The 22,056-nt window shown below is 36.1% G+C and overlaps 2 protein-coding genes across 2 annotated transcripts in view; one reads left to right on the top strand and one right to left on the bottom strand.

The window, feature by feature from the left end:
• The window catches only part of LOC118738556, an 8,034-nt gene extending 2,606 nt beyond the window's left edge, over window positions 1-5,428 (top strand). Inside the window, exons 2-3 of the mRNA XM_036469498.1 lie at window positions 4,363-4,738; window positions 5,174-5,428. Coding sequence (XP_036325391.1) covers window positions 4,363-4,738; window positions 5,174-5,428 — 631 coding nt within the window. The remainder of the gene's footprint in view (window positions 1-4,362; window positions 4,739-5,173) is intronic.
• A 2,386-nt stretch (window positions 5,429-7,814) lies between these two features.
• LOC118738301 (myogenic-determination protein) overlaps window positions 7,815-22,056 on the bottom strand; it is a 46,522-nt gene continuing 32,280 nt past the window's right edge. Inside the window, exons 4-5 of the mRNA XM_036469225.1 lie at window positions 14,429-14,507; window positions 7,815-8,196 (exon numbers count right to left, since the gene is read on the bottom strand). Coding sequence (XP_036325118.1) covers window positions 7,922-8,196; window positions 14,429-14,507 — 354 coding nt within the window. The 3' untranslated portion in view covers window positions 7,815-7,921. The remainder of the gene's footprint in view (window positions 8,197-14,428; window positions 14,508-22,056) is intronic.

The following is a 22,056-nucleotide window of genomic DNA, read 5'->3' as shown; positions in this document are numbered from 1 at the left end:
CCCCCCCCCCCCCCCCCCTTTCCCCTTCAATGAAATCTGATATCCAGGGGTATTCGTTGTCAATGGTTTCGAAATTGATATCAAATTCTCAAAATTCAAAATGGCGGATACAATAAGGCGGAAGATATCTTAAAAACTTTATAAATTGTTATGAAGCTTGGTATCCACAGATTTTCGTCGTCACTGGTTTCGAAATTGATATTAAACCTTCAAAAATCAAAATGGCGCATCCAATATGGCGGACCACTTTTTTTATACCCGAGCGCACTTGTGCACAAGGGTATATTAATTTTGTTCACATAACGGTTGTTTGTAACAGCCAAAACGAATCGAGATAGATATAGACAAATGTATACATAAATGATCAGGATGAAAAAAGAAATCGATTAAGCCATGTCTGTCTGTCCGTCCGTCCGTCCGTCTGTCCGTCTGTCCGTCTGTCCGTGTACACGATAACTCGAGCAAAAATTGAGATATCTCAACGAAATTTGGTACGTAGGTTTCCCTTAATCCAAGGTAGGTTGGTATTGAAAATGGGCGAAATCGGACTTTAACCACGCCCACTTCCCATATAACGGTAATTTCCAGAAATACGAAAACTGCGATATTTTAGTAACTATTGAAGATAATTCACTCAAAATTGATATTTACAATAATTTTTAGACGAAAAATAAGAATATTATAAATTTTTGGAAAATGGGCGTAGCCACGCCCACTTATGGTTACATGTGTATATCTTGGTAACCGCTGCACCAATTTCTTCCAAACTTGGCACAGTTGTTGGCCTTCGCATAACATACCAAATGGCCGAAAATTTTTAAAATCGCTCAATAACCACGCCCACTTCCCATATAACGGTAATTTTCAGAAATACGAAAACTGCGATATTTTAGTAACTACTGGAGATTATTCACTCAAAATTGATATTTATAATAAGTTTTAGACGAAAAATAAGAATATTATAAATTTCTGGAAAATGGGCGTAGCCACGCCCACTTATGGTTACATGTGTATATCTTGGTAACCGCTGCACCAATTTCTTCCAAACTTGGAAGTTGTTGGCCTTGGTACAGCATAAAAAACCGCCGAAACTTTTTAAAATCGGACAATAACCACGCCCACATCCCATATAACGGTAATTTAGAGAAATACAAAATCTTCGATTGAAGCTAATTTATTCAAAATTGATGCTTGCAACAATTCTTTACCAAGAAATACGTTTATGGTAAAATTTTGGAAAATGGGCGTGGCACCGCCCACTTATGATCACATATAAGTATATCAGTAACCGTTCTACCAATTTGTACCAAACTCGGTATGGTTATTGTACTTGCCACGTGTAAGCAAAACGTTGAAAATTATTGAAATCGGACTAAAATAACGGCCGATTCTCATATAACGGTAAATTTAAGAAATGCTTGAAACTTCAGTATTTCGAAATTGAAGGACGCTAATTTACTCAAAATTGATACACCTCGGCTTACCATCTAGCGGAAGGTTTCGGAAGGGTGAAAAAACATATATTTAATACTTGCGCCGGGTATTTAATGTTCGGCTCCGCCCGAACTTAGACTTTCTTACTTGTTTTAATTATAGTTTGTTATGAAACTTGGTTTTCAGAGATTATCGTTATCTTTGATTACGAAATTTAAATAAAATTTTCAAAATTCAATCAGTGACGACAAAAATCTCTGGATACCAAGCTTCATAACAATCTATAAATTTTTTAATAAATCGTCCGCCATATTGCATCCGCCATTTTGAATTTTGGAAGTTTAATTTAATATTTGAACTTAGTGACGACGAAAATCCCTCATTACCAAATTTCATTTAAATCTGTCAAATAATATGGAGTAAATACCAATAAACTTTTGAAGAAATCGTCCGCCATATTGGATCCGCCATTTTGATATTTGAAAGTTGAATTTCAATTTCGAAATCAGTGACGACGAAAATCTCTGGACACCAAGCTTCATAACATTATATATTGATTACAAGTGTGTATAAATTTTTTTTTGGATCGGACACAATAGTCCGAAATCATTGGACAAATAGCTAAACCGTTCCCAAATTGCGCCTTCCTACCGACCGCTTGGCATTTATTAGATTTTACCGAAACTCATATATGTATTTGTAAATATAAATAATAAAATAAAAGACTGCCAGATATTCCTTACGAAGCAAAATTATGATTTGGTTTTATTTGTGCACTATTTATATAAGTAGAATATAATTTTATTTTCACGCGTTCACTCAATGTAAACAAATTTTAAATATGGAGACCTCCATGATTTGACAGTTTAAATTTTTTTCTCTTCTCCATTTCCAATTATTCTCTCCTTAATCTCCTCCATTCGTGGCTAACTTTACTTCATCACACGCAGGAATGCGCAATCTTGTATTCTATCATTCTTGTATGAATGTGTATGGTGCTGTGGTGCGTATACGTTACATACGCAACTACGGGTATATGAGCACGAGTGGTTATTTTTACTTTTCTGGTATGTTTATATTGTATTTTTGTATTTAATTTGATCTCTATACGTATTTGTCGAAAAATGCAACACTCGTGATATTTGCTCATATAAAACAAAAGTACTGTAATTGCATACTACATGACATCACTATTTTATTCTTATTAATACACATTGGACCGTATGAATAAAAACTTAGCAATTGCTTTTTCTTAAAATTTCATAATTCTTCTCTTCTTCTTCTTATTTGGCGCTGTAACCGCCTAAGCGATTTTGGCCGAGTCCAAAACAGCACGCCAGTCATTTCTCTTCTGTGCTAACTGACGCCAATTGAAAATGCCAAGTGAAGCCAAGTCCTTCTCCACCTGGTCTTTCCAACGCAGAGGAGGCCTTCCTCTTCCTCTGTTCCCAGCATCGCGGCCCGCGTTGAATATTTTCAGAGCAGGAGCGTTTCTGTCCATCCGAACGACATGGCCAAGCCAGCGGAGCCGCTGAATTTTAATTCGCTGCACTATGTCTATATCGTTGTAAAGCTCATACAGCTCATCGTTAAATCGTCTGCGATATTCGCCATCACCAACGCGTAAAGGTCCGTAAATCTTTCGCAGAATCTTTCTCTCGAAAACTCCAAGAGCCGCCTCATCAGATGCTTTCATTGTCCATGCTTCCGCGCCATACACCAGCACAGGCATGATGAGTGACTTATAGAGTGTGATCTTTGTACGACGAGAGAGGACTTTACTTCTCAATTGCCTACTCAGCCCAAAGTAGCACTTGTTGGCAAGAGTGATTCTCCGTTGGATTTCAAGGCTGACATTATTATTGGTGTTAATGCTGGTTCCCAAATAAACGAAGTCGTCTACTTTTTCAAACTTGTAACTGTCAACAGTGACGTGGGTGCCAAGACGCGTATGCTCTGACTGTTTGTGTGCTGACAGGAGATACTTCGTTTTGTCCTCGTTCACCACCAGACCCATTCGCTTTGCTTCTCTATCCAATCCCGAGAAGGCAGAACAGACGTAGCCCTTGTTTTTACCGATAATATCGATGTCGTCGGCATACGCCAGCAATTGTACGCTCTTATAAAGTATTGTGCCTGAGCGGTTCAGTTCTGCGGCTCTTATTATCTTCTCCAACATAAGATTAAAGAAATCACACGAAAGGGGGTCCCCTTGTGTGAAACCTCGTTTGGTATCAAACGGCTCGGAGAGGTCCTTCCCTATTCTGACGGAGCTGGTGGTATTGCTCAACGTCATTTTACACAGCCGTATTAGTTTCGCGGGGATACCAAATTCAGACATCGCGGCATAAAGGCAACTTCTCTTCGTGCTGTCGAAAGCGGCTTTGAAATCGACAAATAGATGGTGTGTGTCGATCCTATTCTCGCGGGTCTTTTCCAAGATTTGGCGTATTGTGAATACCTGATCTATGGTGGATTTTCCAGGCCTAAAGCCACACTGATAAGGTCCAATCAGCTCGTTGACGGTGGGCTTCAGTCTTTCGCACAATACGCTCGATAAGACCTTGTAACCTATGCTTAGAAGGCTAATTCCGCGGTAGTTGGCGCGTATGGCGGGGTCGCCTTTCTTGTGGATTGGGCAGAGCACACTTAAATTCCAGTCGTCGGGCATGCGTTCATCTGACCATATTCTGCATACGAGCTGATGCATGCACCTCATCAGCTCCTCGCCGCCGTAAAATTTCATAATTAATAAGAATAAAATAATGATGCCAATACTCATGTATTTATTTAAATAAATTTAAGTAAAAGGTCTGAAAATTAAAGAAAAAGTAATTGCTTAATTTTTATTCATACGGTCCATTATACTATATATGAATATATTCTTAATGTGTAAAATGTATTCTAATTCTTATTTCATTTTTACAGAATACAGTACTTCCCAGAATTTCCCAGATGCAGCGATCATGCTGCCATAATGATATCCCGTATGGGCGACTGTTGTCCTAAGCGCTACCACATGCGTGAAATAATGGCATACGATTCGATGGTTATGGAATTGATAGCACTGGAAAATGACAATGCCGCCATTGTGGGGATTTGCCAGATCTTGGACATGACTAATATGAATGTTGAACATGCGGCGCAATTAGATAGTGGACTGTTTAGGAAATGGTGGTACTGGACGAATTATTGCTGTCCATTGCGCATAAATGTGATCTATTGTTTGAATGCACCAAAAGAAATACAAAACTGGATGACGTTAATGAAGACATTACATGCTAGAAGAGAAACGTTTCCCCCGGTAAGTTATTGCCGACACACATATGTATGTATGTATACATGTACACAAAGATATGTGAATGTAAGCTTTAAAAATTGTGGGACTATTTTCAGTAGGTAAGTACAAAAAACCGCAGATTGTATTTCTGCTATGAAAAACAGCTTATCCGCTTTGTGTGACAACATCGAGGCGCACGCCACAAATCGGAGGAGAAGCTCGGCCAAACACTGACATATGTGTTAGCGCCAATCTATTATTATTAAGTACAAAAAAAATTATTTGGGTTAGGCCACTTCTGTTCTCACCGCCTCATATGTACATATATTCATTGATGATAAAATCTCGATATCCTACATTTTTTATTGGTTTTTCTTTATTATCAAACTTGCAACATATTATACTATATAACCATGTTTTTAATAATATATTTATGACTCTCCCCTTTTTCAAGTGTAGATGTTTATGGTTAATTCTTTGGAGGAACTTTACAAATATATACCGCAAAAATGCTTACCAGAGGAATATGGTGGCTTAAATGGTCATCTACATGAATGCGTATCGTATACGGAGGATTTGCTAAAGAGTTATCGTGACTATTTTGAAGATGAAGGAAATTATGGCACTATTGAGCCGCTGCGGCGTGGGGATATAGTGCCGTATGAGGCCGAGTTTGGCGCAGAAGGCAGCTTTCGCAAATTGATGATAGATTAAAGACTAAGTAATTTTTTAATGTTTTGTGAAACATAACGCACTTACGAAGAATAATATATGTATGTATGTATAATGACTTCACAACGCCCTTATATAAAATATTTGTGTCAAAATCAACGCTTTCAATAAATTCACCCAAAATTGTGTATTTATGTAGTATGTATGTAATTAAATATATGTTTGTAGATATATTCGATATATGGATATGTATAAGTAAGTATGCAAACAAATACGAATGATTTTATGTTATCATTATGTAGTACATATGTAGGTGCTAGCTGTCTTTTCACCACATTTGAGCAGAGATTATTATCAAAGAAAAGTGGTTTACTATACAGTGGAATCCACTTACATATGTGCGCGTACATAGCCTGCTGAAGTGGCCCCGATTTTTAGTTTTTTGATTGCATCCAAGGAATATTGTTCAGGTGGCCGCAGCAGGGAAATTGATTTAGGTCCGCTGCACATTTGTCGTCTCTTCGACGTGATGTTGATGTGAAACGATTTTCCGTCATCCCTTGTCAAATTTGGTTTGGAGACAAACCGGTTTCGGGTTCTGCCATCTTCAGTGTCATTTTTCGTTCTCGAAGATGGAACAACGCCGAAACCGGTTTGTCTCCAAACAAAATTTGACAAGGGATTGCGGAAAATCGTACCAGATTAAATTGTTATTCGCCTTGTAGAAAATTTATTTTAAAACACTTTCGAAGGCGGAGCGGATATACAAAAAGTATTCCTCGTTTCATCCGCTTCAAAGCCGAAGGAGCCAATAAGGTTTCCTTATACATATCTTTTTGAATCGAAATTCTATCGAATTACAAAATATATCGTTTTCGTGTATTTAAATAGCCTCTGTTTCTACCTCTTAACAACTCCTAGTTCATCGATTTAATTTAGGTTGAGTACGCTCACACTACGCCGGCTTAGACCGAGACCAAACAACAAGATTTACTAAAAAATATATTAATTCAGGGGGCCCGCCAAAGACATCTTACCTGTGGCCTGGCCGGGCCTTCGGCGGTCCTGTATACGAGTATAGTTTGACCATAAAACTATATACATATGTATTGTAATTTAAAGTATACACATAGCCCTTACAGCCGATGGACCTGCTCTGCTAATCTCGCAGTACTGCAAAATTGACTCAAAGAAATCAAACGCAAGTTTGGCGTTTGAACTGTTATTCATGCTTTTCGAGGTATTAGCCATGGAGAGCGACAATGCAAGTATAGTGGGCGTTACATAAGTGATATATTGCTTGGATGTCAAAATGAATGTAATGCTGCAATTTAACATGTTTCCCATGAAGAAATCCTATACGCCGGCAGAGAACTATGTATATGCCTTTGAAACTGAAAGAGATTCCTCTTTTAAATATGAGCCGCGATTATGGCGCATAAGAAAACTGAGGATTTGCTGGAATATATTCATCGCAGCTTTTGAGCAGAAGTTGCTCGAATATAAGAAACATTTGGTTATTTTCGAAAACTGGCAGCAAACTAAAAGAAGAGCAATTTTTCTATTGTTTGGAAAAGAAAACGTTTTTTTATTTGCCTTTGTTCAGATTTATTAGCTAAATAAATAAATACAGTTCAAGTTCAAATTTAAGTTAATTATAAATAAACATGCTCTGCTCGACTAAGTTTAAGGTGTTTTCATTCACAAATTGAAAAACAAAAACTGTAATTACTTTCCTTTCTTAATTTAATTCATTGATTTGTGATCAATAAATAAATATATTTACATACATATTCGATTTTGTATAACCACTGTATCCCTTCTTTACTGTTTGAACAGAAAATTATTTTTTACTAAGTAACCCAAATATTTTTTATAGCTACGTATGTGTGTATACATATATGAGGCCATGAGAGCCAGACGAGTCTATCTATATTATAACAAATACGGTATTTTATTGAAAATTTCAGTGCATCTGCATACAGACATATGTACATGGTGCTACTTATTACAGTAAAAGAAAACTAAAAGGGTGAGCCTCTGGCTATTAAAGTTTCGATACCAGTAATGCGTATTAAGCTGTACCTCAGCTCTTTTTTGTTTAATGGTTGTTAGCCCACTCTGGCACTCAATGCCTCATATGCAGGTCGTAATGGAAAATCTCTAAGCCTAAGGCATCTTAAGTAAAAATATTGCAATACATATTAAGTAACTTAATAAAGGGTACATGTTTTTAAGTAAAATAAAATAAATAAAAATATGTATTAGAATATTACATTTCAAACAGGCTACGTACATATATCTAGCACTAACCGCCAAAAGGACGCAAGCGACATTTTTTCCTAAATTTTATTTTTAAAGCAGAAATGCATTTTTATTCCTTGGGAACATTTCCTCATCAAAAAGAAAATTGGAAAAAAATGTCGCTTGCGTATTTTTGGCGGTTAGGGCTCGATAAATGTACATAAGTATGTATACTAACAATTTACTAAACTGGTTGATACGTAAGTAAAAGCTATATAATTTGGTTCACTCTTATGTGGTACATTTTTGCTTGAAAGTCGCATTGAGCGATGACTGTGAGGAGCTTTGCGATATAGTGCTGGTAATACTTGCTGTTGATGGTGAAGATGTAACCGGTACATTGCTGGAGGCATTGCTTAAGTTGCTGCTTGTTTTGCTATTTGGTTTGGTGTTTCCTACAACCGTTGTTGATGTTGGTGTACTTTGTGCAGCAGTTCGATTAATATTTTGTACAATCAAATTCAGACAATCCAAACTCGAGCCATTCGCTGTAGACGAATCAAATTCTGCAGTTAAAAAAAAAACAACAAATAATTACATAATTTTCATTAAAAGAAGACTGATATTCCTAAATATGAGGAAATAATTTAAAAGAAATTCAATAAATTTTATTTATTTTGGAGAAAAATTGCATAATCATAGCAATATACTGACGTATGAAATTTCCTTACAACACCGGAGGAGGGTTTATTAATAGTTGCGTTCCCGTACGAGCCCGAACTAGCCATAAATAGTCAGAATTTGTCAGATTTTACTGGAAATCGATCCCGTATTCGGTTCTCACGCGTTTAAGAAGAAATATGCGTATAGGTCCTGTTTTGTTTTCCACTTGATATACTTTAATAAAATTATTACAGTGAAACCCGCTTAAGTACCCAATCCCCCCCGTTTAAGTACCTAACCCGCTTAAGTAACCAACATTTTTGGACACCGTGAAATTTTTTATATAATCTGAAGAAACTCCCTCTCTTAAGTACCTCCCCGCTTATTTACCCAACCCGCCTAAGTACCTACATTTTTCGTGCCCCATTTACAATTTTACTTATGATTATCCCATTTTAATTACTCTTTTAAAATTCCTTAAAATATTTACGTGTTTTGAATTTCAGTAGCAGCGCTACACACATTCGATAAAAAAAATTATAAAAAATCAACGGTAATTTTTAGCCACTTGAAACTTGCACATTATTGCACTAAAATTGAATGGGCTATAAAACTGTATACTCAAAAAACCCTTCTGAGAAAAAAGTTTGAAATTATGATGATATTTTTTTTTAAGTGTTCTACAAAATCTTAAGCTTAGGTTTATGTGGTGCTTGTTAGGGAATGAACTGTATTTTAATTAATTGAAAAATCCTATCTCATTTTGAATTTGGTATAAAACGACATGTCCAACTTTAACTTTTTAAACAATTTAATTCTTTTAAAAATTACATACCTTTGCACTATATATTTGTTGTTATTCAAGTATTTATGTAAGTTAACAAGAAGATGTAACTACATCAGTAATTATGTTCGCTTAAGTACCTCGATGCGGGTTCTTTTAAGTACCCAACCCGCCTAAGTACCTCAAAAAGCTGACATTTTTCGTGAGGTACTTAAGCGGGTTTTACTGCATGTTCGAAATTCAACCGACACCAGCTGACAGTGAAGCTTGCAAATTTCTGCAAATTCCTGTTCGCGCTAAACACTGTAAGTTTCTCTCTCTGAATTTCATTCCTGGCCAATCTTTGCTGGCTTTTCCAAACGAACACAACTAGTGTCAGGCTAGCGATGAATCGAAGGATTAATCTTGACAACAAGCGCTACCCGGCCAGAAGTTCTCGAGACAAAGTCTTGTTTCCATGTAGAGCCTCTTGTTTCCGTGTTCTGGCATGGAAATATCTTCTACAGAAAATTTATTTCGACGCTTAATAGATTTTCTTAACAATTTTCTCCCCGATAGAATCTGGACAAGCCCTAGCATACAAAAATTATCCAGGACTATAATTGTCGTGCGACAGCCTTAGAAGGGTAAGCTTGGCGGGCACAGAATAGGTTGTACCGAAATAAGTTTATCTGCTAAGAGCCTGTACTGGCTCTAGAATAAAAGTTTCCCTTTGAGATAATCCCTTTTGGTGCAGTTTTACGCCGACTCCGAACGGAGAGTGGATTTTTATGAGACTGTCTTCATGGTCGCGAAATACACTCGTAGGTTTGCCGTTGCCTGGCGAGGGCGCCCGCTGTTAAGAAACACATTTTTTTCTAAATTTTTTTTTGCGATCGCGCATTGACCATGGCTTAAACCCAGGCCCTGCGGAGTGGAAGGGCGCACTGCTTACCACTACACCACACATATAATATTCCTTCGAAATTCAAAGGTCGGTGATTACTCACTAAGGGCCTAAAATAATTTAAAAACACCTCCTACAGTCATAAATTAGCTTCAGCGTTTATTAAACCCCAAGATTTTGAAGAAACGTTTTCCATATTAAGGTAACTAATGCATACATACATTTGTGTTTTTTATTGTTGTATACTTACTGGCAATTCTTTAAACTATCCCAGTTACAAATTATTTGCATTGTGTAAGCGAATATGATTTTTTGGCGACTTTAAAATTAAAGCACAGACATGTGCTATTTAACATTTCATCAGATAATTTGTTCCGTTTTTTATATGAAACACCAGTTATAATTGAAAAGATGCTTTCTTGCTCTTCAAAATTGTCCTTATATTTTTTATTAGTTATATATTATTTCACTCCACATCACATCTTCAGAACGATTAATTACGTAAGAGTGTAGAATATTCTTGAATTTTGATCAATTATGCATCGATAACTGTATCGAAAAAATCCCTTTTTTATTTGAAATGTCCCTTTTTTCCCTTTTAATATTTTTTTTTGCAAAATATCCCTCAAATAGGGAAATTACCGACTATCTGGCATCACTGAACTTAGATACTTTTTGGTGTAACACATCCTGTTACTTGCAAGTTTTTTCTGACAGGATTTTCTTGATACTGCCATGACAAGCTCTGGCAGGTGACAGCCATACAATAAAAAGCTACTATCAGGGCACTGGATATTTTCTCCGAAGCTAAAATTTCTGTACCAAAGGTTAGACCAGCTTATCAGAGATTTTCATTTTTGCATCTTATCTCTCTTTTAGACCCCGGACTGGGTCTAGCACTCAACATCTTGACTTGGACATCTGATCCTGGCACGGATATCCTTGGCACTAAAAGAACAATGGCAATCGACTGTGATGCAATGGTAAACTATCAGGGAGCTAGCTATGTTTTCCAAACCTAAATCATCTGCATTCGAAGTTGCAGGGGGTAATAAAATGACACTAGTTCACTTCTGAGACTGATTTTTAGTATCCAAGTAATGGGAATTATTGCATCTGGTGTTATTGCATGCACCCCACAAATAGTGGAATTATACCAGGTGAAGTAATATTATAGTGAAAATAAATATTTTGACACTGCCTTATTTGAAAAATTGCCTATAAAATGTGCCTATAAGGCAGTTGAATGTCAGAAAATAAAGCGGGAATGCTGTTTTATTACTTCACCTGTTTATTGCGCCATGGTTCCATGCAAACATTTTAAGGTTTTCCAGCAAAGTTTTCAACATATTAAAAAGCATGCAGATAAAATTCATACAAAAGCGAAAAAAGAGCGAAATCCCGCAGACTGGCAACATGGCATGACGTTAAAAACCTACCTTTGTTTTGGAAATTCCGCAACGCGTCTCATGCGAAGCTACTTGGCGGGTAGAAATCAGCTTGTCAAAATTGGCTCTAATACTTCAGGTGTAAAATCACTGCTATTGCTCAGTCTTTTTTATAAATGGCATCTTTTCTGAGCCTTAATATGTATATATATGCATGCATTTGCTGCACAGTGTGATATTTCAACAATCTAGGTGGACAAATTTATTTATGGATATTTTTGGGTTATATTTAGGATGCTGTTTTTCGACATGCTATCCGTTTTCCCAGAATGGCCATGATTTGTGAATTGTTGCGAATTTCCAAAATTTTCGATAGCTGAAATTTGGAAAGCTATATTTTCCATCACCATGTGAAAAATTTATATATGAAACGATTATGGAGGCTTTGAACTCGCAGAAATTGGAAAAACTAAGCGAAGTATACTTTTGCTTACGCCTACTGCGTAAAAAGTGCTTTTTTTTAGGAAAAAGTATTGTAGTTTCTATTCTTACATTCATTTTGTGATATTTCGGCAATCTAGGTGGACAAAATTATTTCTTTACCTTTTTGATCATTAGATAGACAAATTATAAATAAAAGACGAAATTTTTTGTTAATATATGTATATACGTTAGAGTGGTTCAAAAAATTTTTTTTTTGGATATTCATAAACGCTACCTCAAATTATTGTTATTTGTGATAAGAAAAGAGAAACGTTTTTTTTTATTTTGAAAAAAAAAAGTTTTCTTAAAGGTCGCGCTGGTCGGTTTTTTATAAAAACGTTGATATTCTCAATTTTTTATTTTCTTGACATGTTAAAATGCAGCTAAAAATTTGTTTTTACATATTATTACTCTGGTATTATTGGGGAACATTCCCTTAATTACATACCTGTCTTGGGCAGTTAGAATGGGCCTAGTGTCCGAAAATATGCTCTCGAAAAGAGACTAGTAAAATTAAATCGCGTTGTTATGGTTTGGAACTGTTACCAGGGGGTTTCTGGGGTTGCTTATTAGGGACCTGAAGTCAGTTTTTCGAAATTCAAAATAGCTCATCCAAAATGGCGGGCCATTTTTTAAATAAATGATTGGATTTGTTCGAAACCCGGCACTCGAGAGTTTTTGGGGTCGCCTATTACGAATCTGAAGTCAATTTTTTTAAATTCAAAATGGCGGATCCAATATGGCGATCGAATTAAAAAAAAGTACTAAAATTAAAACGTTGCTACTGAACGTTTTAAACATTGTCAAGGGTTAAAACATGTTTCCAGTGGGTTTCTGGGGTTGCTGATTACGAATCTGATGTCAGATTTTCAAAATTCAAAATGGGGGTTAAGGGTTTCAAACAAATCCAATCTTTTTTTTAAGTTTGTCGCCATTTTTGTCACTAATCACGTGGATGCCTCAAAAAAAGAATAAGAATTGAAATGCATAAAACGCTAATTAAATTGCACTAAGAATTCTCATTAAAAATTTTTTTTTTTTTTTTTTTGACGAAAATGTTTGAACTATTTTATCGCTAATATGCCGACCGATATTTTTTATTTTGCTTCGTGTTAATTTTCGTAGCAGTGGGTTATTTTTGTATCACATATGTAAAAATAATAGAATGTGGGGCATGTTCTTTATAGTACTTTTGTCCACCTCGATTGTACAAATATCTCACTGGCCGATGTTTTAAAGGACTCTGAAATTTTAAAGATATGATTAATGAAAAAAATTATATATTTAAATTGCAGCTCGATCTAGAATTAAATAGAGTTTGTTGGTAAACAAGGACGAATTGGTATTTAAATTTACCTTTGATGTGGTCGTGGGTATTTTCATCCTTAACATATAATTCACTGAATTTTTTAAATACTTTTTGCAATTAATCATATCCTTGTAAATTTAAAACCTTTTAAAAAATCCTGACGCCAGAGAGAAAACCTATATTTTAGGCCCTTGTTTGGACTTGTGCATTTAAGAGGTCCTTATGGACAGGGTAGACTACTTATGCTTACAAACATAGAACTTTCGCAATTGGTGGTTATTTACTGTTCGATTGGAGTTCACGCGGTAAGATTAAAAATTCCATCTGATCATTAGTGATCCTTAGTGTGATTTTCCAATGTCAAAATCTACCTCAAACTAGTATCAACGGGCGAGCGCCTAATAAAACCTAAACTAGAAAGGTCAAAAGTTTCAGTGACACAGCTCATGTTCTACAATTAAACGTTTACCATGAATATTAAATCATTAGCATTTCTTTCACTAATTTTATTAACAAGGCAACGCAAAATAAGAAATCAGAATGAACAAATAAAATGGTTATGGTGCCACTCATTTCATATCAGCATCTCAACATGTACATTAAAGTGGTCCAAAAATGTATGTAAACAAATAAGGTGGGATTTTTAATGCCGCCACCCGCTTAGGATTATTCTATATCGAAAAAAATATACCCCTATTTGCTCAAAGCGCTCAAAGTTTTCCATGTATTTTATATGGGGGAAAAACAACTTTTCTTAGAAATAGTGTAGAATTCTTGAAAATCAACAGTTTTCGATCGGAAAACTTTTCTTATCTTCAGGAGATTCCCAGTCATAATACGCGATTGTCTCTTTAACGATTTTTTCATAGTAACTATATTTTATAGGTCCTCCAAAACCCCTAGAAAATGCAATGGGAAAATCTTTAATCATAAAAAATAGTTTAATAAACAATTGGATATTAATACTGGAAGTCTCCTGAAGAAAAACACAGTTTTCCGATTGAAAAATATTGATTTTTAAGAGTTTTATACCATTTCTACGAAAAATGGGTTTTTCTCCATAACAAATACATGGAAAACTTTGAGTGCTTTGAGCACCGCCTAAATATTTTCTTGATTTCAAAATAAAAAAATAGGGGTATATTTTTTTCGATATAGAACAATCCTAGGGGGTGCCGGCATTAAAATTCCAACTTAATTTTTTTGGACCACTCTAATGTACATATATATGATTCTTTATAAATTGGGGCATTTGTTAGTGTATAAGCGTTTATTTATGTAATACCTGCAAAAACGGCGAATCTGTCCGTGTCATTGTGGAAAATATTTAACTTCTGTCGCAAATACGCACCTGTATATGAGTTCTGCAAATAGAAAGAAAACACAAATATAATGGTATTAAATTTAAGTATTTTGCTAATTTCATTTAATTAAGGGATTTTCAACTCGTGCGAAGCGCAAGTATAATCGCATGAAAATCACTTGGAAAAAATTTAAATCTGGGAAACAATAAATTTCGAAGAAATGCCCAACGCCAAATGTCAGTCGGGTGACGCACAACAAGCAAACAAGCAAATCGTACATATTGCATCCCACTAGGAAATTTCGACAGGTGTGACTTTCAGGAGATATTTATTTATGTATGTATGTATGATGCTTATGGTTAGGGCTTATGGAGAAATCTAAAGGCGGGTTCACCGTTCGTGTCCGGACAACTTTTTATTTGCTCTCAAAACATTTTTGCCGGAGAAGGTGCTGAAGTACCTACCGTTCAGTTCGGCACATTTTATTTTGTTCTGAAGCAAACAGCTGATGATATTGTTGCCCACGTATGATTTTGAGGGAAAATAATACATGCAATTCTATGCAAATGCATATAAAGGAGAGCACGTCAACCCGAATCATCAAGTCGTTCGGACAGAAAATCAATTAAATCAATTTGATTCGAACAAAGAGTGTTCAGCACACTTTTGTCATGCTTTCAGTGAGACAGAGTGGGAAAGGAACGCGTAAAATTACTAACAAAAAGTGTCCGGACACGAGCGGTGAATCCGCCTTTATTTTCAAATGTGCATTTTCTTTTTCTTCGGACGCAGTTAGTATCAGTATAGTAGGTGGTTTGATTTTTTCAAATTATTTGGTCTCGAAAGCCTTGCAAAGATTGATCAATGCTTCGAGAAGCAAACACAAAAATTACTAAAAAAGAAAGTTGCATCAACTTTCATATTATCCAATTTAAATTTTTAATTTTTCAATTTTGTATTTCACATGGCATGCTTTGATTTGGAAGAAAAAAATCAGAACAGTTTTGGACACAATAAAGTCAAGATGCATCATTTTTCTTGTATAAATTTTAAGGATCTCTTTCACCAACCATAAATTACTTCAGTTTAACGCAGCGATTGATATTAATTTAAACAATTGCCCAATTATATTTTAGCATTTTCGCATATCTAAAAAAGATTTTCCGCTGAAATTAAGTAACTCCATGGTTTGAATCGCAGCCAACTTCATTCAGTCAGCTGACTGACTGCGAGCAGGGAAATATGTAAATACGAAATACAAATATGTAACCTGGTTTGGTGGTAAAAAAATCATTGAAGATTTGTAGTAATCCTTATTTGTTTAGTTTTTGTTTCCTAAATATTTTCTATATCTGTATAAACAGGCTTGAGCCCAAAATACAATAGCGCAGCGCCAGTGGCAGTGACAGTTTTTAAAATCAGCTGTTACTGCTAATATTGGCAGTCACTGCCGCAGAAAACACAATACGGCGTTGTCAGTGACTGCTTTTTTTGACATTCCCATTTTTTTACATTTTTGTTGTTGTCTTTTAGGCTTCAGTGATATTAAGAGAAGTTGGCTGCATTTCATTTATGTCAAATTCAACATGCGAAGTTTGCTGTGATGAAGGCAGTGGCAGTGAATTAAGAATTTGGACTAAACTGAGCAGTACTGCTAGCTGCCACTACTGTATTGTGAGTCGCTTCATTGGATACCACACCTTCAGCTGATTTCGAAAAACTGCGGCTGCCACTGCCACTGCGTTATTGTATTTTGGGCTTTAGATATAAATTTCGAATTTTTGTTGTTTTTATATTGGCCCAAAGTCCTGGCTCATAACTTGGATCATATACATATGACTACTAAAAGATTCATATAATAGGGAATTTACATGATTCCACTTTCACAGGCGATTAGTCGAACCAAAAGTTGAACGAAAGTAGGCAGCCGACCAACTTCATTGAAAGCGATTAGTTGAAAGGCCGTTTACACGAAGCGATTGTTGCTTTCAACTAAAAATCGCCTGAAAAATCGCCTCATGTAAATTCCCTATAAGATTCACACATTTTTTGTTCTTGAAGCTAATATTTCTTACCCACCTAGCGCTGTTTTTGAACTCATATGTATATTCTGAACGCTCAAAATATGTTTGCCGGGTACTAGTTCTTGAAATTACAAAGTTAAGAATATGTTGGTGATACAATTGTATCAACGATGCCAATGAAGGTAAAAATGTACCTTGGCCACTCCCACCGACATACGAATTATGAAAACATGTAAAAAAATCCATTAATTCATTCTTAAACCTATACATGAGGCTCTCTAGATGTATGCTTAATTTCAAAAATTTGTTTTAAAAATCCGAATTCGTACAGCTGTACCAAGGATGTCATGGAAGGGTTAAAGCAGTAAATGACATTCTTTATGGATGTCGTAATACAAAAGGGGAGCTCACGTTGAATAGCATTTTAGGTGTAAAGTTGCTACGTAGCAATCTACCACATGTTTTGTTGCTCTTCCAACAACAAAATGCGTGCTAGATTGCTACGTAGCAACTTTACACCTAAAATGCTACAGAAAGTGAGTACCGCCAAAATTTCACTCTATGTGGCAAAATGGCGTTCAAGCTCTTGATCAATTGGACCTTGATGAGCCATAAATTCCGCGTTAGTGTAAGCTTCCGATAAGCAATGATGCAGGGTATGTTCTCAATTCAAAACATCACAAGATTTCTATAGAAAATTGTATATGGAAGTTTTCGACCAATTTGTAGTGTCGCTTAAAAGTCGAATTGAAAACGACTTGACGAATCTTTTTTTTTAGTACTAGGACGATTCGCTGCGGGAGATTGTGAACATAATGACACTGTAAAATAAGTTCATTAAAGAACAACAAAAAAAGACTTAAGAACGAAAAGTAAATGTACATGGTGTTATTGAAGAGGCAGAATGTTTAGAGGGGTAGTTGACCTCTTCAAAATATGCATGGTGGGCAAGCCCGTGAGTTAAAGGTCCGTAATATGAATTGCATTCGATCTTCGACTATGGTCGAAAGCGCTAATCGAACGAATTTTCATTTGGTATTATGACGCTCATTCGATGAAGAATAGCGATATCTTGAATTCCGCTGGGAAGGTTGGTTTACAAATCGAGCAAACTAAATAGTGTGCTTTTATATACGTATTTGAATTTGTGCAAATTTAAGTAAAAAAGAAAGCGAATTTATAAAAACTTGATAAAAATGTGTACAACGGAATTCTGGTTTGACGATTCGTCAGAGGATGAGAGTTTAGTAAACTGGTCAGGAGTAGAAAACGTTTAAGACAATTGAAGTGTAGTCTTTGGAATATATTTTGGCAAACAATATATTTAAGAAATTTGTGTACAGATTTATTAAAATCTTCCGACTGAATCCGGTCTAGTAATTTATGGTATTTCTGTCGCAATGTTGCTGAAGCTTCCGAGCACATGCGTTTCGAATGCGATGCAGTGACGAGAAGACGGGAGAAAAATTTCCAGTCTTAAGGAGTAGTGGGAGAATTACTTTATTAAATTTTAGGTTTGATGTCACTTTTCTAACTGTGTGAGCGAACCGCAAAGCGCAACAAGATATGCCACAATAAACGCTTCGTTAATACTTACGCTTTCGGTTTGGTTTTGAATATTGTATACAGATAAAATTTTTTAATCTTCAGAAATGATGTTAATTGTATCTTTTCTACATTAAGGGCTGGATTGGAGATGAATAAATTAATCATGCGAATCTAAATGGTTATTAGACATTGCTTAGTGGCCGATATCTGTATGGGTGTATGGCAGTAGATGCTCCTTTCCTACTGGGATACGTATATATGTATACACCTTTCTATGCATTAGTGCTTTTATATAAATATACGCCATTGTCTGCATTTTTGCCGGCAAGTGACAACGTCAAAAATTCAGCCGACTATGTTGTTGTTATTAGAAAGCATGGCCTAATGATGAGATTAAATAGCAACAATGCACACAAAGTACATAAGTATTTTTTTACAAATATTCCTACACATGTATATATTTACATTCAACAGGCTTCCAAGTCACTGTGACACCCTTTTGCCACATTTCATTATCCCAATAACAACAAAGGAATTAAGCCAATTAAAATGCAATGAACCCCAAAAGCAAATTGTGCAGAGCTGCCGTGAATTTTGAATCCAAGACAAGTGGCCCAAGGGGGAGACGGCACTGCAACTATCAGACTGACACGAACAACTTGCAAATTGTTGCCATTGTTTTGTCTGTTGCAACTTGTAAACGTGCATTTACACAGACAACTAATACTATAACCGAAAAAATAAGCGTGCTAATTCTTTCGCAGAAAAAAAAAATATTGACAGAGATCTACATAATTAAAATTCAATTATACATACTAAATAAAAAATAATAAGCCTCCAAGCATTAGCGCACACAAGGGGTGGGTTTTGGGGTTCAAACCCCCCCTTAAGCTAATAACCTCAAATACAAACTGTATCTTAAAGCTAAGAATCCAGCTCTCAAGGAAATTATAAGAAATATTTATTATAATTTCTGTTGCTTGAAAAAGCGCTTTGCTTTTGCTGTAAATTTTCATGAGGAAATAAATATACGAGCATTTTTTTCTTGAGAGCTGCAAACTGGTTTATGAAAATTTGGTAGAAGAAAATTTCTTTTCCATTTCTCGTCCGTCGTTTTATATGAATTTTTCGTTTTTCTTGAGAGTTCAGTTAATTTTTTCGGAACTCGAAATTTTTAAAAAATTTAGCAATCGTGAAAAGTCACCATCTATCGAAAACCAGAAATCGAAAAAATGAACATAAAAGTGCAAAAATTCATGGAATCAATAAATTTATTTTTACTGACTCTTTTTTTAAAATTTTTTATTAGGTACTTTTGAAAGTTGAGCGCATCTTGAGTTTATAGAACTTTTTAATAAACAAGTAGTTTTTAAGGAAAGAACACAACCGACTTCAATTCTCATATACTAATTTAGGGGTACCGTTAATTTCTTCATGATCCAATCATCGGATCTCTAAACCAAATTACGGGTACCATCTTTCCAATAAAAAAAGGATTATTGAAATCGGTTCACGTGGTAAAAAAGTTATGTATTCCGGCGATTTGATAACCTCTCTTTTTTTGAAGTCGGTTAAAGGTGTTTGAGTTCTGTTAATCTTATGTAAATAAAGTGCAGTTTATGAATTATAAAACGTTTATTTATTTATTACATACTGTACATAAAACTTGCATAAATGTATTTAAAAGAGCGTATTATCAACCAAATTTTCAGTATTTTCCGGTGATATGTCTTCAGAAATATAAACCTCCCCCTAAAATATATTCCTGGGTGCGCCCCTGCCTCCAAGTGACTGCAGTTTGGTGGTGCATGGTATTTGGAATAGTTCTTAATAACTTCTTCTTCTTATTTGGCAGTACTGAAACAAAAAATTCCCATCAATTGCAAAGTTGCGCCAGTCGTTCAAACCAAATGCAGGCAGATCTCTCCGAACTTGGTCCATCTATTGTGTTTGTTCTTTCGCTGTGCGAGTAGTGCCGTCCATGCTTAGAAGATCGTCATGATTTTATCTCATTATAAATCTCGTATAGTCCATCATTCATTCTTCTTCAGTATCCAACGCCCAGGCGAACACGGCCATAGATCTTGCGTGGAATATTACTTCCGTAAGCCCTCAAAGCCCTCCAACCTTTGTTCCACATTGACCATGTTTCTACGTCATAAAGAAGGACGAGCATGAGAGACTTGTACAGCGTGATTTTCATTCGTCGCTAGGGAGCTCTATTTGTCAATTACCTGGCTAGCCGAAAGCATCACCTGCTGGTAAGAGTTATTCTTTGCTTGACCTTCAGGCTGAGTAGGTACGTCTTTTGTTTCCGTTCACCGCCAGACCAATCTCTTTTGCGTCCTTCTCTAAGCTGAAAAATTCTAAATTCACTACCCTGGTGATGACGACTTATAGCTCAGTTATGCATACTTTTCACTGCTATATAATTTTTAGGTAGAAATCAAAACCCTACAGACTTGTAAATGTGAGGTGATATGTGTTGGGTAACCGCTTACACGTAAAGCTCATTTAACAGATTCCTTATGCGACGACTCTCATGCAACGCCAAGTATGCATAACTGGGCTATTAGAGTTGTTTCTCTTCGTACAATAAAAAGCATTGTTTGACTTCGAGAGAACTATTCTACGAGATCTTGCGTTCCCGTGGGCGGACGCGTACTGAAGAAGATGAATAACGACGCTCCAGTAAAAAGATCCTTCGAATAGGCATCCATGGGCGGACAACGAAAGCAACAACAACTGGCGCCCTTAAAACCGAGGGCAGTCAGGTTCGTCTGTACGTAACCTTTCCGCTCCACAGTATCGTTGTTCATACAGTATCGGCGATTATTCTTTATTTGCTATGTTTAGAGGGCTTATCTGGCGGTAATTAGAGCGAACAGTAGGATCTCCTTTCATGTGGATTGGGCAAAATTACACGTAAGTTTCCTTTTCTCGGGCATGTATTCATATCACATCGAATTGCGTCGGAACAGCTCAGCCCGTCATCGTCAGAGTCTTTGTTGTATTCAAACCGAGTTTTGGCTGTCTTGGTCGAGGTGAGGGGTATAAAACACTTCTACATACATCGGTTTGGGTTGTTGCCGCTATACCTCGAATGTACTCTGAAGGTATGTTACCAGATTGCCATCTTCATCTTTGCAGCAACAAGGCACGGTTTGGAAACCATTTAATTGCAGTCTTATTTTCTGATAGAATATTCAAGCCGTCAGCATTTCTGCCTCTCTTTTCTTCTTCTTCCTCTTCAGCTCTCATCTCCGTTTTCAGCGGTACCATTCACTTGTCGCAGGCGGAGTCGTTGGCTGTGGGGTGCATTCAAGTTTACCCACGGCAAAATAAGAAGTAAGAACTTGACTAGCCCATGAGATGGTAAATTAATATAGTAAAACTTTTGCAATCGAATAGAGAATTGGCATAGACTACGTAACTATTATTTTGGTACTACTATATTTCTGAAAACTTTAAAGATCCCTCTTATTAACTTTATTCATTTACTTTGTCTTTAAAGCCACAGTGCTTACCATATTTTCCACACTTACAATGCAATAACTAAAATAATTTGCCTTAAAAAGTACCTATTTGGTTGTCTTTAAAAAATTTTGCATTCGTAGACGACATAACGACCAACTAAGCAAAATTACATAACAACACATGTAACTATGCATGTATGTATGTATATTAGAGTGGTAAAAAAATCCGAGATAGGGATCCAAAGTCTTGGAGGACTGCGAGGGTGGTCTTCCTGCCTAAAGTGGGCAGAAGTTACCACGCACATCCAATTCGTGCTGAGGAGCTTTCAACAATGTCTAAGCGGAAGCGTTAATTTCGAACTGGATAAGCAGTGTGTTGAGCAGCAGAAGTCTTTCGGCGCATTGGAGTAGGCATGAGACCACCAAACCGGTTAACAGGGGTACGCCGCAAGGGGGCGTATTATCAACGCTACTTTGGTCGCTGGTAATCAACAAATCAAATCAAACTAATCATTAAGCCAGCTGAAGGCAAAACCTATGCAGAGGTGCTGGGAACGATAC

The sequence above is a fragment of the Rhagoletis pomonella genome, unplaced genomic scaffold, assembly GCF_013731165.1.
Source record: "Rhagoletis pomonella isolate Grant_MI unplaced genomic scaffold, Rhpom_1.0 Rhpom_scaffold_00004, whole genome shotgun sequence".
In the NCBI taxonomy this organism is placed as follows: Eukaryota; Metazoa; Arthropoda; class Insecta; order Diptera; family Tephritidae; genus Rhagoletis; species Rhagoletis pomonella.
The sequence above is the reverse complement of the archived record's forward strand: the minus strand, read 5'-3'. Positions and strand labels throughout refer to the sequence as shown.